Genomic DNA, 26,212 nt, shown 5'->3' with positions numbered 1-26,212 from the left:
GGGTGGCCAACCATCCAGTCTGCCCTGGAATTGTCCTGTGTCCCAGGAAATCCCTCATTCCCACCAAACTGGGATGGTTGGTCGCCTTAGTTCTTGGGGACCATGTGCCTGTTCTCTTATAAGTGTCACGAACATCACGATCCACTGAGGGGGATCCCAGGGTCCCATATTGTCACATAACATGGCTTCTCAACCCAAACCAGGATCTCCTGCAGGTACTTAACCAAGATACCGGGAGAAAACTCGAGAGTGAATGCTGGCTGCGTCAGACTCACCGAGCGGCAGTGTGTGTGTGTGCAAGGAGCACCTGCCTGAGGGCTTATGAGGACAAGTGTGACTCTATGTGGCCTACCCTTTGAACATTGACTTTGGAATCCATTGTAAACACAGTGAGACTATTCCTCCAGAGGGACATTTATTCTGATATTCCAATTCAGAAAATGACTGGCTCTCATCCCTACCTTGGAATTTTAACCTGTTAAAGCCCACACCTGACTTCTTAGGAATGAGCCGCATCGGGGACTTCTAACCACCTGCCATCGGCTGCCCAGTCCTGTCTAAGTGCAAAGTAAAGGGAGCCAAGGTGCCTGCCCTTGACGAGCAGGTCTGGGCTATGGAGGTGGGAGAGGAACGTGCCTGGGCTGGTGGGGTGGGGGATCACCCCACGTGCTGAGGGTGTCCCTGGTCAAGAATGCAGGCTGGAGGCTGCTAGCTAAACCTGGTAGACTAAACACATTTCTTTACCTCTGTTGTTCTCTGAAATTTGAATAAAATGACATAAAAGCATTTTTTTTTAATGCACACCTATCCACTGGGAGAAAGAGACCACGTGAGGAGCTAACAGCAGATGAGAGGCGTCGACCAAATTCTAGAAGCTGGAACAGATGGTGAGTGGGGGCTGACTGAAGAAACTCAGAAAGCTGAAACCTGACTCTTTGTTGGGTGGGTGGCGGGGAGCCATCGGGACACGAGACAATTGAAGATCGTCAGGAAGGCTCAGGGCTGAGAGACACCAGGAACCTCCAAAGACCGGGGTGAGGGACAGGACTGGAAGCAGAAAGGCGGGGGGTGGTGATCCCAGGGGACTTCCAGGTCTCCCTGCCCGGCTGGCACGTCCCCACCATGGCTGGAGGCTCACCCACGAGAGAGCCCGGCAGATGCTCATCTGAGGTCACGTTCGCACGGGCTCTGCACCAGGCCTGGACTAGCACCGGCCCTTGGTAAGTTGCTGCTCTCGTGGTTATACTCGGCTGGTCTCCTTCAGTCTTGTTCTCCTATTTCCTTCTGTTGGTCAGTGAGAGCCTCAAAGAGGCGGGGGCGGGAGAGGGGAAGTGGACAGCAGGGCCTGGCCGCCTGGCCACAGCCCTCGCCTCTCCACATACCTCCTGACGCATCAGATGCTGCGTTGTGGCGCCAACGGCTCGTTGCCTCCCAATTTCTACCACCCTCTTCTTGAGTAACCAGAGCTCGCTTTCTAGTTAGCTACCTTGCCTCCCAGCTACGGGTATTTCTCAGTCTCCTTTTCACTCAGGTGTGGCCATTTGACTCTAGGAGTGGGAATGTTGCGAGGAAATCAGGAATTATCTTTGAAGGAAGAGAGCTCTTCCTCCTCTCCGCTCTCTGGGCTGCAGATGTGATGGCCAGTGCTCCAGCAGGCATGCTGGGCAATGAGGATAAAGGCCACATGCCAGGGATGGCAGAGCAGAGAGATGGAAGGAGCCATCTTCACCGAGTTGCCATAGCAGCCTGCACTGCCTACCTTTGGACTTCTTTTACATGACAGAAATGAACTTCATTCTTGTTTTGGCTACTGTTTTAGAATTTTCTATCCTGGGGCGCCTGGGTGGCTGAGTGGTTGAGCATCGGCCTTTGGCTCAGGGCATGATCCTGGGGTCCTGAGATCGAGTCCCACATCAGGCTCCCCAGAGGGAGCCTGCTTCTCCCTCTGCCTATATCTCTGCCTCTCTCTGTGTCTCTCATGAATAAATAAATAGAATCTCTCTTTTTTTTAAAGAATTTTTCTGTCCTGTGCAATGGATCTTAATTCTGTCTGTTTAAATTTGAGTTGGGGACAACACCTCCCTTGCCCTCTTTCCTATTCAGAGGTCAGAATAAGCAGAGACTTTGGTTGTTATGAAGTCCACAGAGCCAGGAGCAAAATCTAGTCCATTGATGTTTTTCTTAGCTCATACAAAGTTTTTAAAATTAGGAGATTTTTTTTTTTTTTTTTTTTTTTAATGATAGTCACAGAGAGAGAGAGAGGCAGAGTCATAGGCAGAGGGAGAAGCAGGCTCCATGCACCGGGAGCCCGACGTGGGATTCGATCCCGGGACTCCAGGATCGCGCCCTGGGGCCAAAGGCAGGCGCCAAACCGCTGCGCCACCCAGGGAGATATTTGAATACATGTTTAAAAACCTTTTAGTTATTTATTTGAGAGAGAAACGGAGATAGTGACAGAGGTAGCGAAAGAGAGCAGGAGGAGGGAGGGGAGGGAGAAGCAGGCTCCCCACCAGGCAGGGAGCCCCATGAAAGGCTCAGTCCCAGGAGTTCGGGATCACAACCAGAGCTGAAAGCAGATTCTCAACCTACTGAGCCACCCAGGTGCCCCGAATACATTTTTTTTCAGTGTTACTTTTTTATTAATATTTTTAGAACTATACCTCTTGGTTTTGATTAATTTTAAATCTTATTATTGAGGTATACTTGTCCCGCAATGTTATATTAGGTTTAGGGATACAACATATTGATTTGACAATTCTATAAATCACTCAGTGCTCATCATGATAAGTATAATCACCATCTGTCTGAACACATTTTAAACATTAAAATTGTGGTTTCTGGATTTTCTTGAATAAGTGGGGCATCCGGTGCCACTGGATCCATACTTCAGCATGGTAGCATTCATATGGGACATCTGCTGTCTCGTGGCATGGTCCTTCCCCTGCTCTCGCATGAGCTAGGCATGTCTATGTACTATCCCATGAGCTAGGCTTGTGTACATATATGTTAGCTCATGATATCCTATGAGTTCGGTATGTATATAGGTTGCCTATGAGCTAGATTTGTATATGGGTTTTCCTACAAACTAGGTATTCTATGGGTTATCCTAGGAGTTAGGTATCTATGTAGGTTATCCTATGAATTAGGGATGTCCATGCATTATCCTATAAGCTCGGTATGTATTATGTGTTATCTCCACTCAACAGATGAGGAATTTGAGGCCCAGAGAAGACTGGCCCCAAGTCACAGAGCTGGAAGTGGTAGAGCCAAGACTCCAGTCTGTCTGCATTCCATGCTTGCTCTGTCAGTCTTTGAGTTTGCAACCCTTGACTTTCCAACTCCTTGCTTAAAGTTTCACAGAAGAAAATAGAGCCAAGGAGAAGAAATACTTAATGACCCTTGTCATACCATTATCAAATTGATAGTGCTAGCTCCTCTGCTGCATTGGGAGAATGGATTTTTTTTTTCAGCATATCCTTCATGCCTGGCACAGAGCCAGCCTAGGGAACTACATGTTAAACAAGTGAGGTGGCCCATCCTCAGTCACAGAGCCAGCAGTCGAGCGGGATATGAACCCAGGGCTCCCGCCTGCCTGTCCCGGGCTCTTCCCCCAGGCCTGGCTGTTGTCCAATCTATCCTGCTTTCTCTTGAATACTAACAGAAGTCAAGAGCACAGGCTCTGCATCTAACATCTTCACACTCAAATTCCAGCTTCACCTCTTACCACTTTTTTTTTTTAAAGATTTCATTTTTATTTATTGATTTGAGAAGGGTGGGGAGAGAGAGAGCATGAGCAGTGGGGAGAGGGAGAAGCAGGCTCCCCGCCAAACCAGGAGCTTGACGTGCGGCTCCATCCCAAGACCCTGTGATCATGACCTGAGCCGAAGGCAGACACCCAACCAAACTACCCAGGCACCCCCACCTATTATCACCTTGAGCCTTGATTTCTTCACCAGTGAATGGGGCTAATCACAGAACCTACATCATCAGGCCACTGGGGGAGGAGGGAATCTCTAGATGAAGGCATCTGCATGTGAATAAGTGACCAGCACAAAATAGGTGCTCACTAAACAGTAGTTATCATTGTGACACAAGTTTGGTATGAGTGTGTGAGGTAGGGAGGGATTTTGCCTACGTCTTAAAATTCTTTCCTTAGGCATTATCTTGCCCTTCCTTAATCCAAGGCAGCCTGATCCCTCCACAGAGCTGGACAAAAGGTCATGCACAGGTCTGGACACAAGGTCACACTCAGGCAAGGGCATCCCATATATCTCAGGAGCTAGAGAACAATGACTTCCATTCTATCACTCACATTCTATCACTCCGCCAACAGGTAGTGAGTTCCTACTTTCTACCAGGCCCTGGGTTAGGGCTGGGGATCCAGGATAAGTTGACCTTGTCCTGCCTTCGGAGATTCTCCACCTGGCTGTTAAGGTTAGATGAGGTTACAGGATTCTCTGACACACAGTTGATGACAACTCTTATGGGAAGGGGAGGAGAAGGCCTACCTGGAGGAAGATGTATTCCCACTCCAGCCGAGACTGCTAACACTCCCCCACACCTGTAGTCTTCTCACCTTCCCAGGTGTGCTGCTGGACTACATTTCCCAGGCTCTCCCCCAGCTCAATGGGGCACGTGATCCAGCTGATGACTGAGCATGGGCTGCAATGATGTGCCACTTCAGAGCCCTGCCCCTCAAACCCCCAACACTCCTTAATACTCTCTTTGCCCAGTGAATGGCTGGAATAGTGATGACCCCCAGGGCCACCTTGAGACCCAGCTATTGAAGATTCAACCTGAATCCCAGAAGGACCAGTCAGAGAGTTGACACTTGCTCAGAATTGTTATATAAGCAGGAGCGCTATTTCTAGCATATCTGCGGGATATCTGTAACACCCTATGTGTAATAGTAGCTAGGATCACCCTAACCGATAATCTGCCATGAAAGCCTGATATTCTCTGTTATGTAACGCTTCTGCTTCACGGCTCTAACAATTACATTTGGCTCTGTAGTACTGTTACCAAAGCTATGGTCCCAGCTTAGTTCTTTGTCTAGCTGGAGATGATACTCCTGACCAGTTGTTTCCAATTGGGATACTCTTATTCCTTAGTTCTCTGTTTTCGTGCATTTATTGTTGTTATTGTTGGCTAGAACTAGATTTTTTTTTAAGATTTTATTAATTTATTCATGAAAGACAGAGAGAGAGAGAGAGAGAGAGAGGCAGAGACATAGGCAGAGGGAGAAGCCGGCTACCTGTGGAGAGCCTGATGCAGGACTCGATTCCAGGACCCCAGGATCACACCCTGGGATGAAGGCAGACAATCACTGAGCCACCCAGGCGTCCTTGGAATTAGATTGTGAGTGAGATTTTTATCTCTCTACCCCTCTTCCAACTGTGTAGACACTGGCTAGTCTTTGATTGATGTGGAGAAGTATCAGACCTGTCTATATCACTCAGGAGCCTGGCAGGAACCAGGTAAACACGCAGACTGAATAACTGAGGGGAATTGCATTATGTACATTCAGTTATGAAATGAATAAGGTCTGAGGATCTAATGTATAACCGATGGCTAGGGTTGATAACACCACTGCATAACTGAAATGTTGAAATGTGCTAGGAGAGTAGAACATAAATGGCCTCACCAAAAAGAGAGAGAGAGAGGTAAATATGTGATAAGTATGTTCGTTAACTTGATGGGGGAAATCTTTTCACATGTATACGTCTATCAAATCATCACATTGTATGCTTTAATTATTTACAGTTTTGTCAATTATACCTCAATAAAGGTGGAAAAAAATAAATGATTTACAAAGCTGTGGGTGGGTCCACCCCACATGCCCTCAGCATCATCTCTGCATGGAGCTTTACTGCTAATCTCGTTCGCTCTCTGCTGCAGGTGGGTTTTCTGGCCAGGGATGCAAGCTTAGCCAGTGCGTTGAGCAAGCCCAGAGTGCTAGGGCCAATGTCCTGGAAGCAGCCCTCAAACAAAGGCAAAGGGCGGTTGGCAGATGAACCTCCCAGGTTCCTCACTCCTCAGTTGGGTTAAGTCTGAGAGACCTGTTGCACATTGCCTCCCAGAGCTCCCCGGAGGACTGGGCTCTAGGTGCCTTGGCCCATAGCCTGCCTCCACAGGCTCACTTTTGGTCTTTCTCTGCACTGCCTTTCCACTGTTTCCTGGGATCTCTTCCTAAATTCGACTTGCACTCGAATCTTTGCCCCAGGCTCTGCTTCTTGGGAACCCTAACCCAGAGCAAAGTTTACGGGGAGCAATAAGGAGTATTGCAGTAGCCTGGGGGTAGTAACAAAAGGAAATCATTGCCTTTGAAGATGGGCAGAGGGACCAGGATGGCGAGGACAAGATCACCTGCCAGGATCTGTGGCCTTGGTGGAGAGACACAACTGACCAAGTGACTATACATGAGGGCAGGGGGAGAGAAAGAATAAACATCCTGACTTCTCCCTCCCCCCACTTTCTGATCTCCTGCTGGTGCCCCCTGTTGACCAAACCCGGCCAGAAGCCAGAGGTCAAGAGAACTTGCTGGTGTTTCCACAGTGGTCAGGTTGCCTGGCACAGAGCAGCGTGGAAGAGGGTAGGGAGTGTGCATTTGGAGGGGCAAACAGATGTGTAGCATACAGCCTGATTGTTTGTCTTTGACCTGCAGAATTTCGGTAGTGCAGGATCTGAAAAAGGCTTTTCCAGGTGTCAGAATGGAGTAAACTTTGGTGCAGAGACTGGAAGGGCTGGGGTGAGTAGGCACCAGCATTCCTGTTTCCTTGTGCAGAATGGTCTACCCCCAAGACTCAGTGGCTTCAAATAACAATTTTACTACATACAATTCTGTAAGTCAAGAGATTGGGTTGGGGTCAGCTGGGTAATTCTTCTGTTCCACATGGTGTGACTGAAGTCATATATTCAGCTGGCAACCATTCTGGTCTGGCGAGTCCAGCATGGCTTCACGAATATGTTTAGTTTCTTGGTGGGAGGGGCGGAAAAGCCCGGCTCACCAAGACTAGAGTGACTCGGGGTTCCCAGGGAGAATGTTCAAGATGCCCCAGTGGAAGCTGCAAGGTTGCTTATGACCTAGGCTCAAAGTCCAGGAATGACATTTCCACTGCATTGTATCAAACAAGTGCCTCCATGGAGCCCAGATACAACATGAGGAAACTTTTGAATGGGAGGAATAGCAAAGAACTTGTGGTCACCTTTACTTGCCCAGCCAGTCATCCAGGTTGACTAGTGTTTGGGGCATGTGCCAGGAAGTCAAGGAACAGAGGTTGGAGAGAGACTTGAAAGTCATGACAGGGGCTGGGGAGATAGTAATAAGGCAGAGAGTGAAGGCCCTAGAATTGGATTCAAACTCAAATTCCGTCTCTGCCACTTCCAACACTTGCTAAGCAAACTCTTCCTTTGTCTGAGCCTCAGTGTCCTTATCTGTAAAGATGGGCTGGGAAGGGGTCTAATAGTCTGCAGTTCTAATTGGTCCCAGGTGATATCGATGCCAATGATTCCCAGACCATACTCTGAGTAGCTGGAGACTACTTTTCCCCCCAAATAAAAGTTTGATTTCATTTTGCCTCTATTTACATTGTCCACTGATTTTCCAGTGTTCCAGTGTTTTCAGGGGAAAAAGACCAAGCAATCACTCACCATGTCCCACACACACCGCTGTGTGACCTGGCTCTCACTTAACTATTTAACTCCATTCCCATTTCCTCATCCTCTCTTCCCCTTACTTATTAATTTATTTATAATATTATGAAATAAACTGAAACCACCATGCTACCCAAGTACTGGAACATTACCAATAACTAGAATGTAAATGTAAGCTCCTCTCCTCCCCCTTCCCCATTCTCCCGAGATAGACCATTCTTCTCAAATATGTGTTTGTCTTTCCCTTTAAAAGTTTTTTTGGGGGCACCTGAGTGGCTCAGTGGTTGAGCATCTGCCTTTGGCCCAGGGCGTGATCGCGCTGTCTCTGGATGGAGTCCTGCACCCGGCTCCCCACAGGGAGCCTGCTTCTCTCTCTGCCTTTTTCTCTGCTTCTCTTTCTGTGTCTCTCATGAAGAAATAAATAAAATACTTTTTTAAAAAGTTTTTTTCTACCCATGCATGTATCTAAACATGCGTATTTTTGGTTTTGCTTTCACTATACATTCCAAAAGTTGCACCATAGTGTATATGTTCTGCAACTTGTTTTTTCATTTAAAATTGTTTCTGGAAAAAAAAAAAAATTTGTTTCTGAGATCTCGCTTCTCTGCCGTGCGGAAATTCATTCCATTTCCCGGTTGTGTAACATTCTATGGTGTGAGTATTCCAGTTTATTTGCCCATTCCCTGTGGATGTGCACTTGGGGGTGTTTCCAATATTTTTGTTGTTAGGAACAGTGCTGGTGTGAACATCCTCGAAAATGTTCCCTGACGGCACACAGGCAGGCTTCTGGAGGGTGAATGCCTAGGAGGATATTTGCTCTGGCCCCCTCCTCGCCTTTCATTTCCCAGCTCCTGGGGTCTCAGGCAGAGCCGTCCTCCTCCCCTGGGCTGCTCTCTTCCACCCCAACCCCTTCACCTAGGAAACTCAGAGAACCCTTCCCCGACCTGCAAGCCACGCTGGTCCCCCAACTGTACATTTATGTTGAGCGATTCTGTGATGAACGTGTGTCTCTCCCAGTAGAGTGCAAGCCCCACGAAGCCTGGACGCTCACGGTCCCCGGCTTCCAGCTGGGGCCTGGCACGCTGCAGGCGCCCCGGCGGTGGCTTGAAGGCTGCCCGATGGGGCGGGCGGGAGGCCGAGGGGCCGGGCGGCTGGAGCCTGAGCCCACAGGTGGCTCCAACCCGGCGTCCCGGGCCTGGCGATTGCGGGCGGGTCACGGATTCCGGGAAACGCACAGCTCAGGTCCGCGGTTGGGCGGGGGAGGCGGGGGCTTCGATGAGGGGGCGGGGCCCGGGCGGGGGGCGGGGCTTCGGCGAGGGCGGGGGGCGGGGCCGGGGCCGAGGCCGGGACCCGGGCGGGGGCCGGGGGCGGGGCCGGGCCCGGCGGGAGCGGGGCGGGGCGGGGCGGGGCGGGCCCTGCCCGGGCCTCGTTAAGAGGATCGTGGCGCGCCGCGGTCCCCGCAGGTCCTGGGGTGAGCACCGACCGGCGGAGGGAGCCGCGCAGGGGCGCACGCTTGGCACCATGACCCAGACGCCCGCCTTCGACAAGCCCAAAGTGAGAGCGGGCGGGGCTCGGGGTCCCGGGGGCCGCCTCCTGGTCTGGCTGGAGGCCCTAGGGGCGTCCCCAGCCCGGGAGTGAATCGGGGCCCCTGCAGCCGCTTCCTTCCCTCGGCTCGGGCCCTCGCTGCCTCCAGGCCCTTGAGGGAGAGACAGTGAGGCGGGGAGGGTCCTGAATCCCCGGGCGCCCGGCTGGCTTCCGTGTTCTGCCTCTGCCCCTGACTTGGCCTCTCTGAGTCTCAGTTTCACTACCTGTCAAATGGGCCTGGGGCGCCGCCGGCGCTGGGTCGCTGTGTGAGCCCAGGCAGGGGGCTCGACCCCTGGAACCTCGGCCGTAAAATGGGGCCCGGTGTCTACACCCGTAGGCACCTCAAGCGTTGCGGAAACCGCTTTATACTCCAACACTGTGATGGTTTTGGGAGCGCCCAGGAGCTCAGGTTTGTGGATGTGCCAGTCGGAAGGACCGTGCGGTAGAGCGGAGGGCGGGCAGCAGGGCGACCCCTCTCCCTGCTAGGGGCTGAGTGGGCCTTAGGCCCTGGGTTCATTTAGGGCCAAGACACAGCTACTGGCCTAGAGGGATAACTCCGTGGTCCCTCCTCCCACCAGCTGTGGCCTCCCGGGAAAGGCTGGATCAGGTTTGGAGCACGGAGATTCAGTCCACAGGCGGGAGGGGTCCAGGGGTCTGTCAGCAGGGTTTGAGACTGCTGGGGAGGTGGTGATGGGAAGGAGTGAGTTGTAATCAGACTCCACTTACCTCTCTGAGAAATAGGTGTGAGTGATGATGGCAGGTATCACAAAAGTGTTGGTGAGAATCCCATGTGTGTGGGGGAGTGCTGGAGGAGGGGTGGGCAGCGCTGGAGGAGGTAAGGCCTGGCCCCCACCGCTGATACCCTCATCGTAGGGTAAATGCCCAGCTACCCCCTTCCAGACGTTGTTTGATGTGAGCGGGGGAGCACTCCTGCTGGACCCCACCCTATGCCTCCTTCACGCCTTGTCTGGATGCCCCATCACTGGTGCTGCTTTCCTTGTGAAGGCTTTTTTTTTTTTCCTTTTTTTTCCTTTATAAAATACTTTTGGATTCCCTCGGCCCTTGGCCTGGGGAAACCACTTGCCCTAATCTGAATCCTGAGGTGGTAAACAAAGCCTCTTGACTGGGAAGCCCCTTGAAATTGGCATTTTCCAGATAAGTGGTAGGCAACGCTTCTGTAGAACTGATGTGCACCAAATCTGTCCTTGCAACACTTGTAATAGCCCCCTGAGGGAGAGACTCTTTTACCCTTTTTGGGCCTCACCCAATCTTCTCTGCTTCAAGCTGGTAGGTTATTCTCCCTTTCTGGGCCTCAGTTTCCACACCTGGGAAATGGGCTCCACCTGTTTGGGGAGAGATGTCCAGAGATTAAAAGATGCTTGAGAGGGAAGGGATTATCCACGATGTAATGAGGTGATTAAATTTTTTATTGCAAGGAGGGAACATGCCTGAGCTGGCAGGAGAAGCAAAAAGGAGCGTGTCTCAGCCACTGTGACCGGAGCCAGCTCTCTGCCTTCATGTGGGTTGGAACAGATCATAATGAGAAGTAGTATTAGTAGCTGGAGCTAATTAAGTCGTTATTGCCCTGTGCTGAGCTAATAACAGTCGTTATTACTGTTCTGAACTCGTTACTTTCATTAATTCATTTGATTCTAGCAATGACTCTGAGGTAGCGGGGAGCACCCCATTCAACAGATGAATAGAGGAGCAGAGAGATCAATTGGTCTGTGGTTACACAGCAAGGAAGCAGCCAGGCTAGGGTAGAGCCCAGGGAGCTAGCATCAAAAATCCCATAGCCAGCTTTCCTAAAATTGCCTTTGCAGAAGCCTTTGGGGTATAGGTGCCTGTGGCCCTGCTGTAGGCCCCTCTGGGACAGGAGCCTCTGCTGGGCTGTTTGGCTTCTTCTGGCTACCACTAGATGAGGCCCAGGACCTGGCCAGTTTTAAGAAAGCAGAACAAGGCTTTCTAAACTTTAATGTGTACCCCATCCCCTGAGTGCCTGGTTAACATTCAGACACTGAATTGGGAGGTTTGGGGTGGGACTTGATACGATCCCTTCTAACAGGTTCACAGGCAGTACCAACACTGCTGGACCACGGACTACACTTTGAGTACCAAGGCCCTAGGTGGCTGCCTCCCTGGTTTGATTGTGTTATCCTAACCAATGCTTTCTGAGCACCTGTTGGGCACTCGAGGAGGTGTGGAGGAGGCGGAGGGGTGGGTGGCCCTTATCAGTATATTTCTACATGAGGCAAGGCTGGAAAATCCCATGGTGCTCAGGAGTTCTTCATCACGGATCACATACCTGTTTTTGTAGTACCAGTGGGTACCTGGCACCTTCTGTGATTTACATCACAAATCTCTGGACACTTGGACAAGGTAGATCTCTTCCTCGTCTAACAGACCAGGAAGCTGAGGGGTGAAGTGACTTGCCCAAGGCCACACAAAATGAGCACAGCTGTAGACCAGCAAGTGGACTGGCCCATTTTGGAAGAGCACAGTTTCTAGATTGTCCTTCCCTGACGCAGAGAACTGGGGCTAAATCTCCCACATAATTTTTTAAGTAGGCTCTATAGCCAGTGTGGGGCTTGAACTTATGACTTTAAAAAGTTGTAAGAGTCACATTCTCTACGGACCAAACCAGCCAGGCGACCCACCCACACACTTTATTTCTCCTTTTTGAATGTTCACTCCATACCAGGCACTGTTCTCACTGCTTTGCATATATTCATTTAATGCTCACAGTATCGCTTTAAGGTAGATCCTCTTATCTTCAATTCTGTATGAGGGAATGGCTCAGAGAGAAGAATTTTCCAAAGTCACATAGCCAGAAAGCAGAGCTAGACTTGAACCCAGTTCTACCTAAAACTGAAATGGACACTGTCAGTTGTCTTGGCGATTTGCCATTCCCACTTTGAGGGGAGGGAGTGGACTCAGAGTCACCTGGGGCCTCAGGTAGATTGAGAGTGGGTCCCTGCCTTGGTGCTTGGCGGCCACAAGAGCTCACGTTTCTCTGCAACTCCACTTCCTTCTCTTATAAGATGCATTAAGACCAAGGTCATGGGGGATCCCTGGGTGGCTCAGCGGTTTGGCACCTGCCTTTGGCCCAGGGCGCGGTCCCGGAGTCCCAGGATTGAGTCCCCCATCGGGCTCCTGGCATGGAGCCTGCTTCTCCCTCTGCCTGTGTCTCTGCCTCTCTCTCTCAATCTGTGTCTATCATAAATAAATAAATAAATAAATAAATAAATAAATAAATAAATAAATAAATCTTAAAAAAAAAAAAAAGACCAAGGTCATGGGTTCTTGGGGAAGTTGTGCTGAGTGGCACCTGTGAAGCCCCTGGCTGATGAGCAGTGGGTCCTTAAGTATGCTTTTCTTCCCCTGGGACGGTAGTGGGGGTCCTGGTGCCCTCTGGGAAGCCCCTTTCCCCTGCCTTACCTCTTGACTTCCTGCTTCAAAGCCACTGTAAAGCCCACCATTGGCACTGATTTGGGCTTCTGGTGTTTTTGGTTACCAGAGCCACCTGTTCTAATTTTTAAAAATATTTTACTTATTTATTTTTAAAAGATTTTATTTCAGAGCATGTAGGCAAGCATGAGCCAGGGAGCGGGGCAGAAGGAGAAGCAGATTCCCCTGGGACTCCATCCCAGGACCCTGAGATCAGGAACCTGAGCTGAAGGCAGATGCTTAACCCACCGAGCCACCTGTTCTTAAAAAGCCCCTCAGCGTGCTTTCCTTATCCATTATAACACACGTGGCACTTGGGAGGGAAGGGAATAAATGAGCTTGGGTTTCAAGGAAGCCTTTTGTTTGACAGAAGCAGCAAGGACCAGAGAGGGGAAATGTGGTCGCACTCCTGATGCTACATCAGGCCTTGGGTTGGCCTGGCCTAGATGGGAAGGGGCCCTGTGAGGAACTTGTATACCTTACCCTGGTTGCCCTAGGAGGGGTGCCCCTCCCGGGCAGGGAAGGATAGCCCTGGACCTGGCTTTGGACAGGGGGGAAGAGCAGGCTGGGGGGCCAGAGTGAGTTTCCAGCCTATATTTACTCAGCGTTTTGGGGTCAGGCTCACTCTCACCCCTTAGCTTTCTGAGGCCCCAGAGCAGCGAGGTGAGGGAAGAAACCAGCCCTGGGGTCCTTGCGACTATGGAGGCAAAACAGTGAGTTTTCCAGTCTGTACCAGAGGAATCAGATTCGTGTCCAGCCTACATAAAACACCAAGCACAAGCCTGGCTCGGGGGTGGGGTGGGGACACCCAATGTTACCTGCTATGGAACATGGTTCTCAATCCTTCTGCTTAGATTTTACCAGCATTGACTCAGCACTGATGGGCAGGATGAAGGGAGTGCATTGTGGCCGTTACAACCTCTGGCTTTGACTCACACAGCTTCCGGCTGTGGTACTTAACTAGTCTGGCCTCAGGCTGGTTCCTTAATCTCTGGTGTCTCTGTTTCATCACCTATAAAATGAGGAATAACTGTACTGCCATTCCTGGGCTGTTGCCCGCCTTCCTGTCTTTTGAAACCTCTGGGGAGACTCACCGCAGCAGGTGAGAGCTCGGTCAGGCCCCAAGGCAGCAAGAGGCACCAAGAGAGATCCTCAGCCCCTTCAGCTCTGTACCTGGGCTCTGCAGCAGCTCAGATGGGGCTGAGCTCAGAGGACTTCCTAATGGAAGTGTGATTGAAAAAAATCTGTCAGCCCAGGGCTGCTGTGTCTCCTGGCTTTACCCCAGAGTCTGCTCAGAGGCCACGGTGGACCCTGACTCCCTGGGCACCACTGCCAAGAGCAGGGCTAAGAAGGGAGAGGGTGGCTGGTTGGCGGGTGGAGGCCACCTGTGGCTCATGCGGGTTCTGGGGGCCAGTCAAGCAACCCGGGCCTCTCTGCCCTGTCTGGGTTCTCTTCCAGGCCCAAGGGGGTCGGTCTGTCCCTTCCTTGCCCCCCAGGAGAGGACACCGTACTGCTGACCTAGGACAGGGGAGGCGAAAACAATTACTTGGTTATTTGGTGTGTCCTGAGCACTCTTTGCTGTGCTGGGCACAGTCTTAAGCCCCGAAGACACAGCAGCATGATGCAAGGTCCCCACTTTGAGGGAACTAATAGGGAGACAGCTGTGGTAAGTGAATATAAAAAGTCAGCGGGATGAAAACAAATCCGAATGGTGTGTCTGGGGAGCCTGGGGAGAAGTAGCTTGACTGGGGTGTTTGGGTGTGCCTCGAAGGCACAGAGCCTGCCAGGGATGAGCAGGAGTTCCGTCTGGGAGCGTCTGGCCCAGGAGTCCATGACCCGTGTCCCCGTCCTGGCTCTGCCTCTGACCCGTCGGTGAGTGTACCTCCCTGGGCCGGCAGGCTGGCTGGCATCACCTGAGGGCAGGATTTAACATGTTTTCCTGTGCCCAGCACCTCGTGGGGGCTTTGTAAAGATTTAGTAACTGGGGATGCTTGGGTGCTTGCTATTCCGCTCTGGATTTTCCTGCAGTTCGGTCAGAGGCTTGCTGAGTCAGCCCCATGGAGAGCATGTGCAGGCGAGGAGGGGTGCGACTCCCTGCCGGAGAGGCCAGGAGGCTGGGCATGGGGTGGGGGGCCTGGGCAGGACCTGGACTTAGAGCAGAGAGACGGGTTCTAATCCAGCTCCGTTGCTATCAGCCTGAGCAGCACAGGGCAGGTGGCTGTGTTCCTCCCCGTTTAGCTTGGCAAGCCTGTTTCTCCTCCTTCCGCAGCACCCTGGCTAATGTGTACCTTGCCTGGGGGTCAAGTTGAACTGAGATAAAGGACCTGATAACAGAAGGCTGCTGCCTTTATTGCTGAATTGCTAATGACAGTCTCTCTGAGGCTAGGCCTGTGGGGAAAGCCTAGTAAGAGCTGGGGACTCAGACCCGGGTTCGAATCCATCACTGCCTGCCTTTGTGTCTTTGGATCCTTCTTGGAGCTTTCTGGTTTCTGTGCTGTAAGATGGTAGTGAAGTTCCTGCCTTACTGGCTGCGAGGATGAAATCAGTTAATATATGTACATGGTCCAGCTCAATGATCAGAGGCCACTGCTGTTCCTTTTCCCTGAATGGGGACAGTAGAGCAGGGTCCCCACCCGAGTCCTTGAGCTTACACCCCAGTATCACCTGGGGTATGCTGACAGACATCTTCATGGGTAGGGGCAGTTTTCCAGAAAGTTCCGTGGGAGGCCTGCCTGAGGAGCTTGGGCTGCCTGGGGAGCTTGGGCTGCCTAAGGGGTGGTTGCTACCTCTGCTTCTTCCCTAAAACGTGTCTGGGCAGCTTCCCAGGAAGCCCTGGGAAGGGTGGGGCATGTAGGGCACGTGGGGCAGCAGGCTCTCCTTTCTCTGTCCCCAGGGGTGCTCTTGCCTCCTACGGCTAGCAATCTAAGACCGTCTTCCCCTGCACTGCTGCACTGGGTAGCCCATGTGCAGGGAGCATCTCCTGTGTCCAGAGCTGCGGGCAGATACTCCCTGTGGGTGCTTATCTCTTATGGGACAGGGGAGCCTTGTCTTCTGTCCTGGCTTCCTTTTCCCCTATTTTGCATATGGCAGCCAGAAAAAGCTTTGAAATGGTGCCTCCTGATCTCAAACCCTTCAGTGGACCCCCCTGGACTGTGACCTGCGGGCACTCCCTGCCTTCCACCCCCTCGCCTTCGGTGGCCTCCTCTCTCCCCCACTAAGCTCCTTCTCCACATCAGGCCACTCCCCTCCCCCCCCACACCTCAATCAGATGTCTGCACTTGCGGTTCCTCTTCCCTGGGGCCCTTCTTGGTCCTCCCTCTTTCCCTTGCCTGGCTGCCCCTCCAGGCTCCTCCCCCATTTGTCCCTTGTCAGAGGGCTCCCTCCCACCTTCTCATGGTCTCCTGCACCCCCTCTTCTCCAGCGCTCTTGCAACTTGCCCGTCACTTCCACTGCACGGAGAAGCCACTCTTTTCACCCACATTGACTTCTAGTCCTTTCTCCAGCGCTTTCTTCCCCTTGAGGGGTGAAATTCTGGGAAGAAGAATCTACACTTTCTCCGTTTCATTACCTCCTTCTTGCCCTATTCCAGCATGGTTTCTGCCCCCCACAGGCTCCCAGAACATTTCCTGTAAGACAGGGGTTCTCAGCCTTGGCTCCGTGTATTGAAAACCAGCAACACCCCCCAAACCCCCCCTTCCCCGCGCAGGCCGGGGCCTGAGGACTGTGACTTCGTGGACTGGGGTGGGCTCAGGCAAAGGCGACTTTCCAGAGCTTCCCAGGGGCTCCTAACAGGCAGCCGGGGCCAAACACCTCTCTTCTGGGCCCCGGGGCCCTGTGGCCTCAGCCCCAGGGACGTGTTTCTGTTCGCCTAGTGCTTGGCCACTGGCAGGACCTATTTGTTTCATGTAGCTGCTGTAACAAGTTGTCACACACTCCGGGTAGCTTAGAACATCAGCAATTTTCTCCCTATTCTGGAGGTCAGAAGTCCAACGTGTGTAGCTTAGAACATCAACAATTTTCTCCTCATTCTGGAGGTCAGAAGTCCAATATCGAGCTCTCCGTAGGGTCACACGCCCTCTGAGAGATCCGTTTGTGGCCTCTTCCAGCTTCAAGTGGTTCCGGGCTGCCCTTGGCTTGTGACCATGCGGCTCCCATCTGCCTCAGTGGTCACGTCGCTGCTGCCTCTTACAGGAGTTTCGCTCAAAACTCTACCTCCCTCGTAAGGAGATGGGTAATTGCATTATCCAGATAATCCAGGATAGAGTCCTCAAGACTTTAAACCATCTCTCTTTTTTGCCACGGGGGGTAATACAACTTCTGGGGATTCAGATGTAGACCTGTTTGGGGGGCTACCATTCCGCTGACCCAATGGGCCACTCCTCCTTGCAATCTGATCGCCCCTTGCCTTGGGCACACCACATTCCTGGGTTGCCCCCAGCCTCTCTGGCAGCTCTTCTCTGGGCTCCCCCTCTCCTGCAGAGCCACTGGGTGCTGGCACTTGTGTGAAGGCTTCCGCCTCAGCGCCTCGGTTGACCCGCTCTCCCCGGGTGAGCTCACTCAAGACCTCGGCTTCAGTTGCCCATATTCCTACTTGCATTGCCAGCCTGGGTGTCTGAGCACTCTAGAACTGCCCATCCACTGGCTCTGTCCAGTTAAGTTTGGAGGGCTCCCAGCTTCACCTCACTAAGATCAAACTGACTGTGTCTCTCTCCCTGCACCCCTGCCCCTTCTTCCCTCTTAGCACTTGGGCTTCTTCCTTGACAGCGTCCAGAGTGTGGGAATCACTGCCCACACCCACCCAGGCCTAACCTGAGGTATTATCCTTGGTCCCTCTTTCTGTCCCCCTGCTTTTCCATATCTGTCTTGCCACCCTGGTCCAAAGCACCATCATCTCTCATAAATTTGACTGCAGTAGCCTCCAGCTGGTTGTGGTCTGAGTCAGCCTCACCCTCCAGCCAGCTTCAAAGCCTGCCGTGGCTTCTCTGTGCTCTGCTAAAACTGGATTCCTTGTGGCCTGGGCAGGCCTGCAGCCTCTCCAGCCCGGTGACCCCTTCCTTCTCAGAGTCCTATTTCAGTTCCTCTCCTGCATCTCCTGTTCTCCTACCACATGGCCTTTGCACATTCTGTTCCCTCTGCCTGGAATGCTCTTCCAGCCTTCCTTCTCACCCTGCCTCTGCCTCGTTGGTTCCTCTTCATCTTTTGGATCTTGGCTCAAGCTCTGTTTTTTCCAGGAAGCCACTGTCGGTCCTCTAGCTGGGAAAGGTCTTTTGTTTGTTCTCTTTTGTAGGACTGTTTTTGTCTCTCAAGGAGTGGTCTTGGCTTGTGATTGCACATTTGTCACTGTGACATTTATTTACTGCCTCTTCCCTTGCTGGCCCGTACGCATCCCAGGACTGAGACTCTATCCCTTGAGCTTTACTTTCCAATTCCTAGTACTCAGCAGGGCCTTCGCAGTTTGGTGAATGCAGGACCCTTGACTGATGCTGTTTTAGCTTCTGCCCCGTGCTACGTACTGGGCTGGCACACAACATGAATGAACGTGGTCAAACCTCACAAAGCCCTAGGAGAAAGGCATGTTATCCTTGAGGATGCCAAGGTACTGAACGTGAAGTAATTTTCTCCAGGTCAGCAATGAGTGAGTGGGGGAGCCAGGATTCCAGATCTAACCACAAAGTATCCTCCCTCTCTGGCCATATTCTTAGCACGGCCATGTGTGGGTTAATGATTAAAAAGAAAGAAAGAAGGGGATCCCTGGGTGGCTCAGTGGTTTAGCGCTGCCTTCAGCCCTGGGCGTGATCCTGGAGTCCTGGGATCAAGTCCCACATCAGGCTCCCTGCATGGAGCCTGCTTCTCCCTCTGCCTGTGTCTCTGCGCCGCCCCCCCCCCCTTTCATGAATGAATAAATAAAATCTTAAAAAAAAAATAAGAAATACCCCATAGGCTCAGAGAGGGGAGGGCCCCTGTCCAGGGTCACCCAAGGTGCCTTGGCAGTTCCGTGGGCTGGAAGCTTCAATGTTTACAAGGCAATGAACATTTAGCTAGTGGGCATTGAACTTACTTTGTCAGGGAATCCAACTCGCTTGCCTCTGAGCCTGGGCTAAGTGCCCCTGGGTCCTTTGCAGGCTGGGTGACTTCTGGAGAGGTCTGATTACTCGGACCTCCTACTGGGAGGCAAGCTTGGTAGCTCTTTGCCTGCTGGCCTCAGTGGATGGGCCCGTTGCTCCATCCCTAGCCAGGACAGCTACTACTTTCTTGTCCAGGTCCCCAAATTCCAAAGAAGACCCCAATTGGGCAGATGTCCCTGGAGTTTTCTAGATCTCCTCCTGGCCCAGGAAAAGTCCCTTTCCCCCTTTCTCCCAGCACCTGTTGTGCTTTACAGCTCCTGGAAGATGCACTGGCTGAGAGGCCAGGCCTGCTTTCTGTAAACCACACATGTCCACCTACATTGTGGGGTTTGGGGGGTTTTGTTTTTGTTTTTTGTTTTTGTGATCCTTACAATTGTTCTTGGACAAAGAGGCAGAAATACCCTGTTGCTTTGCAGCTGAGGAAACAGAGGATCTGAGAGATCAAGCATCCTGGCTGAGATCACACAGCCAGTGAAGGGACAGAGCTGGGAGTCTGTCCGATGCACTGTCTCCAAAGCCCATGTCCTTAATCTCCTGGCTTTGTTTGTGGGGCTGTGTGTGTGTGTGTGTGTGTGTGTATGTGAGATGATCACACAGATGGCCAAGTAACTTGGACCCTTCTGGAGTACTGGAAAGGTCTTGCTTTGTCTCCTAGTGATTCTTGGTAACTGTGTTTAAGTAACACCTGCTTTTGAAAATGAAGCCTGGGTTTTTGAAAGCCACTGTGGATATTCACGGGTCTGGGAAGTCTGCGATCGATACTTTTTTGTGAAGGTTGGATTTTGTTCAGTGATTTGGCAGAGAGCAGACTGCTCGGGTGGTGGCCGGGGCTCCTACGGCACCCAGGCTGGCCTTGTGTGTTAGAACCCCAGCCTCAGGCTCGAGTTCTGGTTCTGCTGTTTACCAGCTGTGGTTAAGAACCGAGGTATTGGGCTGGGTTCCTGCCTCTGTGGCTTGTGTGTGAACTGGGGCGAGTTACTTAACCTCCCTGAAACTCGACTATGGTTGAACCTCTGTGGTCTTAACCACGAGAGAGCGGGAGAGGGCCATTAAACCCACCCCACAGATGAGGATGGAATAAGATGATGTGTGTTTGGGGAGCGGATGTGGTTAAGTGTCCAGTCAGTGGGGCTAATGGTTATCATGGTCATTGTGAACACGAACCCTCTGGAAGGTCCTGCAGACATTGATGGCTGTTTGTTCTCTACCCAACCCCCCATTTCCTCTCCCTGCCCTCTTGCAGGTGGAGCTGCATGTCCACCTCGATGGGGCCATCAAGCCTGAAACCATCTTATACTTCAGCCGGTAAGTCCACAGATAAGAGACCTCTTATCCTCCGGTTTGGGGACATTTGGGGGTCCACAGTTCAACCCAGAGGTCTCCAGAGAATTCCAGGGTGTTTGTTCCTTCCAGTATCCTCATGGAATGAAGCCAGCCCCCTGGCCAGAAGAAGGTGGTCTGTGGGGAAATAGTGGCCCCTCAGCTCTGAGCTGGAGACCCACAGCCCACGTCCTCTGCTTTCTATGCTTCCGACTCGTGTCCTCCTGCTGCTGAGTGAGCCAGGAGGAGCTTACGCCCCTTATATGCAGGTGTCTGCATGCATACATGCTCACAGCACACACATGCACACGCACACACAAGAGGAGGCAGTCATCAGGGCTGCACCCATCGCTATGTTTTGACTCCGCAGAGAGCCTAGGCAGAGGCGATGCCCCTACATGGGATACCAGGACTATTTGCTGCGCATCTCCTGGTGCTGGGCTGCTGGGCTGAGCCCTCTCCTTGACTCAGCAAATTTAATACCTCCCCAGAGAAGAGCATTGCGATGCCCATCCCGCTGAGGACAGCTGGGGGCTCAAAAAAAGTGAAGGCAGTTGCTTGAGGCCACATGACCATAAATAGCAGAGTCTAGAGCTGACCCAGGGCCATTGGGATCTCCAAGGCCTTCCCTGTGTTGCATGCCAATAGCCCACTGGGGGAGGTAGACAGGCAGCGCCTCCTCTGGGGGCCGGTCTTCATCTTCCACAGGACAGTGTGCCTTCTGCTTGGCTTGCATGCATGCGAGGGGGTTGTAGGGCCCCCCGGTGCCCCCCCAGTGAGGGACACCGGCCCCTCCCTCCCCACCCCAGAGCTCATGGCGGCCCCTTGCTCAGGTGGCTTAAGAGGTCAGAGGGTCTAGATATTCAAATACGGCCCACTGTCTCCTGGCTGCCACCTTGGCTGTAGCTTGAGGGCAAAAACAGGGCCTCCCTCCAGAGCTGACCTAGGAAACGGGGCCCCTTCTGCCCCCACAGACTATGCTCCTCACGTGTTTGCTGGACACTCACTTGGAGCTGGAAGGACTCCACCTCTCACATCACCTGGAGCAGTTGAGCTCCAGACCCGAATGTGAGCACCCTGCTCCCTAAGCCAGAGTCCCCTGGGTTCTCCAAACACCGCGACTCTGCAGAACTGGTGAGGCTGGGCAGTCTGTCCTTAGTCCTCAGGAGCATCTCTCCCAACCCCGAGTCTGAGTTCTGACAAGAACACTGTCCTCCACTTTGTCCTGCTTCCGCAGACCTCACTCTCCCTGGGAAGTTGCTACTGATTTAATTCTCGAATCTCTCCTAAGTCATCTGTTAGCATTTACTGTGTGCCTCGTGCCACGAGGCGCTGCACTGGGGCTGCTGTACTGACCCCTCAAGACAACTTGCAAGGGGTACTATTGTCGCCTCTGTATTATAGAGGAGGGGACTTAACTCTTGCTTTTTTTTTTTTTTTTTAAGATTTTATTTATTCGTTAGAGGCAGAGAGACAGAGAGGCAGAGGGAGAAGCAGGCTTCCTGCAGAGCCGGGAGCCCAATGCGGGACTCCATCCCAGGACCCTGAGATCAGGACCTGAGCCAAAAACAGATGGTTAGCTGCTTAGCCACCCAGGCGCCAGGAAGGGACTTATCTCCTAAGCATGGTTGTGAGCCCGAGTCCACACCCCTGCCCATTACTACTGCCAGCGAGAGGCTTAGCTGAAGCAGTTTGAAGAACACTTAGCTCAGGGCTAGGCACTGTCCATAAGGGCACTTAATAATGCTATTAATTATAAACTATGGCTCTGGCAAAGTGAGGTAAAGCTGCTTGGCTTATCTCTGCCTGTCCTTTGCCTGTGCTGAGTGCCAGCCGCGGTCTCAGAGTCCCAAATGAGGCTGTTGGGGCGGGTTATCCAGCACCATGATGGCATCTCATCTTGGGTACTCATTAAGGGGTCAGAGAGCATTTATTAGTGGAGGAAGAAGGCTGGAGTCCGGGAGAGGGTGGAGAGAGGAGGGAGGGGAATCACCCCTGTGGGGAGGCTGGTCCATTTTCTGTTTCCCACATGACCTTGGCACCTCCAGAGCTCTGGATGGGCCTCAGGGCAGGGGTATTATGAATGCCAGGTGGAGTTTGAGCTCAAGGTCAGTGGGCAGAGGACCAGGGAGTTGGTCAGACTCAGCTATGGATGCCCTAACCATACTGGAGGACTTCCTGGTGGAGATGGGCTGAGAGAAGGAAGGAAGACCCTCTCCCTGTCGGCCAGATCCAGTGGCCCCTCTTCTGCCTCTGTGATTTTGGGCCTCTGTTGCCTGTGTTCTTACCTACTCACTTCTTCTGTCCGCTCCTAGGATTCAGTCCTCTCCGGGGCTTCTGCACCTCTCTCAGTCTCCTTCACGAGCCTGTCAACTCTTTGGCCACAGAACATTCTAGATTTGGTGCTCATTCCCTTCACCACTCTGGCCTGAATCACCATCAACCTTCACCTGGACTATGGCAGTGGCTTCCTGATTGGCCTCCCCCCATCTCCTGTCCCCACAGTACTGTAGTCAAAACCTAGTCTGACTGGTCCCTCCCCTGCTCAAACTCTCCCCACGCTCCCAGCTTGCTCCGTGCCAAAGCCAAAGTCCATCCATGCCCCTTAAAGACATGCAAAGGCTGTGTTGCCTCTCTGCCCCCTTCTCCTTAGTCTGCACTGGAGGTTTCTCAATCCTGCCAGACCTAGTAAACAGAGAAGGTGAGTCAGTCTCTCAAGGTCAGACAGCCTTTAACAAATGCAGCTGGGGGGGTGGGGGGCGGGATCGCTGGGTGGCTCAGTGATTTAGCACCTGCCTTCAGCCCAGGGCGTGATCCTGGAGACCCGGGATTGAGTCCCACATCAGGCTCCCTGCATGGAGCCTGCTTCTCTCTCTGCCTGTGTCTCTGCCTCTCTCTCTCTCTATGTCTATCATGAATAAATAAATAAATAAATAAATCTTTAAAAAAAAAAAAAGAAAGAAAGAAAGAAATGCAGCTGGGATTCGAAACTAGTCCAATACTCTGGTTTCTTTTTAGATCATACACATCTTGCACCTTTTCAAAACCAGTCCGTCAGGCTTTGGAGTTGGCGGCCTTACCCTGGGCACGTAAACCACCTCATTTCTTCTTCTCTGAATGCTCCAAAGAAAGCACTATCTGTGCTACTGACGAGGACGTGGAGGTCCTCAGGTGGGACGGCTCCTGGGCGTCCATACACGCAGCAGGGAGATGGACCTCGAGCTCCTGAGCCCGGGCTCTCTGCGGCGGGCTCCCCGTAGGCACATCGCCCACCACGGCAAGAGGAGGACTGGCCAGGGCCTGGCTGACCGGGGGCGTAGGGAGCATCCAAGAAGCAAGCGCTGTCCCAGCTCTGCTGCCTCGTGCTGGGGTGGCAGGGGGCCCGAGGGAAAACTCCTTGCCTCAACTGTGGGTCCCAGACAAGAGCTTTACAGCTCTGAGCGGCTTCCGGAGGCCCAGGCCTGCGTGAGATCCAGAAGAGCATCTGCTTGTTTCGGGCCGGGACCCCTGCAGCAGCTCTTGGATCTGTTACCCACGCTCAGCCAGAAGCTCTTGAAGTAAATCTCTTCACCCGCTCCCCTGCTTGAAATCCTTCAGTGGCTTCCTGGTGCTTTGGGGGATAAATCCCCGCCTGTCCTCTGGCTCATCGCCTACCACTGACCCCCCGGGAACTCCGGCTGCCCTGCTCTCTCCTCCTCTCCTGGCTTCTGCCTGGAGCCTCCTCTGTTCCCTCCTCTCTCTTATTTCTGCTCTAAATATCCGCTCCTCGGCCCAGCCTACCCAGACCGCTCTGGGTGGCGAAAGATCTCTGGGCGGCTGTCGAGGAGAGAGGCTGGAGAAGGTGGGACCAGTGGGACAGACATTTGGGAAGTAGAATAAGTGGGACTTGGGGACTGGCTGGTGGTGGGTGAGGCCGTTGGAGCTGGGGGTTTCAGTGTGTGTGTGGCGGGGAGGCCCTTCCATGGGTTGGGGAGCTGGGGGGGATGGTGGGGCTAGATTTGGAAACATGGGGGCAGAGGGGAGAAGTGGCAGGAGGTGGGGGGGTCAGGGTCTGTCTTGGTCACTGCTCTGTCCGGTGGCCAGCACATCGTGGGTCCTCACGCGGTGGTGTGTAGTGGTAGAGGCCTCTGGATCTTGGGCTGAAAGCCACGAAAAGGGAGGAGTTCCTTGGGCAGGGGTGTAAAAGGGAGAGTCTGAAAGAATGGCCAGGAGGAAGAGCCCTGCCAGGCAGCGGTGGTGGAGGTCGCTGGCGGGGGACCACCAGGAGGATGGCACGCAGCAGGTGCAGCAGGCCCACCCCCTGTGGCCCCTGTGGGGACGACGCGGGCACCAGAGCCCTCGTCTGCTTCTACCGCTGGCTCCCCAAAAGCTCTCCAGAGCACAGCCCTTGCCGGAGAGGCTCTCTGGGGGGGGGGGGGGGCTCCTGAGGGCCGTGGGGCGGGCTGCCCAGCAACGGGACGCTCAGGGGGCACGGAGCGCGAGGACCGCCCTGGGGAGTCCTGCAGGCTGGGGGCCCTCCTAGGGACTTGGGCCACCAGAAGGGGAGGAGGGCCTGTGTGGGGGGCTTAGGGGACAGGCATTTATGGAGGGAAACATTTTAGTATTTGGGCCACTGAAGTCATTAAAGACTTAAACACACTAGTCAAACTTCCATCTCCCTGGCGACCCCTCCCTTCCATCTTCTGTTCTTGCTTTGTACAAAACCAGATGTTGGAACCTGATTTAATCACCCGATTTCCTTAATCATTTGCTATTTTTTTAATCTTCTTTTGTTCTACTTGCTGGAGGACTGTATTGTCCATTCATTTTATTACATCCTGATGAAGGCACCGTATTCTTCTAGGTTTTGATTTCTTCGTCTCGGGGACCCCCTTTCTGAAAGGGGTGTTCTATTTCAGGGACGTAACCTCTTCTCCGGTCCGTGTGGCGCCCTGTGGTAGGGGTTTCGGGTTTTCTTCTGTTCCCGGCGTGGTTTCCTCAGAGTTCTTTCTGGGAGAAGCCTTTCTTGCCTGTCTGGTGTTCCTCACCTGCCCCTATTACCTTCAAAGTGGGAAGCCCGAGGCCCTGGGTGACCTGCGAGTGGTGGCAGAGGAGGCAGGCCGGGTGTCGCCCCTGCTGCCCCGGCTGCGAGGAGGCTCCGGGCCAGGGGGGGCCACCGTACGGGGCTGGGGCAGCAGAAGCCCGAGGTGACAGCCGGGGAGCACCCTCCCAGGAGCCCGCGCCCACCCTCTCCCTCCCTGATGTGCTGGCCGGAGGGCGGAGGAGGGAAGTCTGGTGCCTGCCCCTGCCCTGGGCATCGTGGTGCTGCAGTAACTGCCCTGATAACCCCTGACCTGGCCGACCAGCTGGCCCTGCCCGCTGCTGGAAACTGTGGGCTTCCCTGGCAGCTTCCCTGTCCCCAGGAGCAGGGGTGTGCGTGTGTGCACGCGTGCGTACATTGCAGACTTTACCCACAGTTACCCCCCCCCCCCCCAACAGTCCCTGGCTGGTCACGGCCTTGGGAACAGGAGATGCTGGAAGGTTTCCAGTCTGGGGTCTCTATGCCCCAGGCCTCCGTCTTCCTGTCTGTTCAATGGGAGGAGTTGGATGAAGCGATGCCGAGTGTCCTGCTCTGGTCCTGGTGAGGAGTTAGTCGGATCCCGTCCTCAGCTGCCCTCACTGCTTTGTTCGCAGGAAGAGGGGGATTGCCCTCCCTGCTGAGACTGTAGAGGAGCTGCAGGACATCATCTGCATGGACAAGCCGCTCAGCCTCTCCAGCTTCCTGGCCAAGTTTAACTACTACATGCCCGCCATCGCGTGAGTCGACCCCCGACCCCTGGCCCCAGACCCTGTGCCGGCGACCTGTGCCTGCACCTCCCCCTGTGGGGTGGGAGAAGGTGCTCTGAGACCCCAGCTCTGCTGCTCATCCTCGTGTATACGTGTGCTGACTCTGCCCATACCTTTCAGGTCTTCATTTTCTCCTTCTGGAAAGTGGGTATAACGTCTTGAAATTTCTTCAACTTCTACAGGAAAGCGACAGAGTGTGAGGTCAAGAGCCCACATCCTAGTGCCCAATTCTTTCAGGAAATAACTCACGTTGGGAA

The 26,212-nt window shown here is 53.2% G+C and overlaps 1 protein-coding gene across 8 annotated transcripts in view; it reads left to right on the top strand.

The window, feature by feature from the left end:
* Positions 1-1,012: 1,012 nt before the first annotated feature.
* The window catches only part of ADA (adenosine deaminase), a 35,727-nt gene continuing 10,527 nt past the window's right edge, over positions 1,013-26,212 (top strand). For 2 of the 8 annotated variants that reach the window (XM_049100486.1, XM_025470155.3), the window contains exons 1-3: positions 9,052-9,207; positions 20,053-20,114; positions 25,803-25,925. In XM_049100486.1, the coding sequence (XP_048956443.1) occupies positions 9,175-9,207; positions 20,053-20,114; positions 25,803-25,925 (218 nt within the window). In that variant the 5' untranslated portion in view covers positions 9,052-9,174. Of the gene's footprint in view, positions 1,221-4,384; positions 4,435-5,402; positions 5,478-9,051; positions 9,208-9,369; positions 9,647-20,052; positions 20,115-25,802; positions 25,926-26,212 lie in introns of those variants that run through there. The other 6 variants (XM_049100485.1, XM_049100483.1, XM_049100484.1 and 3 more) reach the window with 6 other exon arrangements.

The sequence above is a fragment of the Canis lupus genome, chromosome 24 (assembly GCF_003254725.2).
Source record: "Canis lupus dingo isolate Sandy chromosome 24, ASM325472v2, whole genome shotgun sequence".
In the NCBI taxonomy this organism is placed as follows: domain Eukaryota; kingdom Metazoa; phylum Chordata; class Mammalia; order Carnivora; family Canidae; genus Canis; species Canis lupus.
This window is presented reverse-complemented; position numbering and strand designations above follow the sequence as displayed.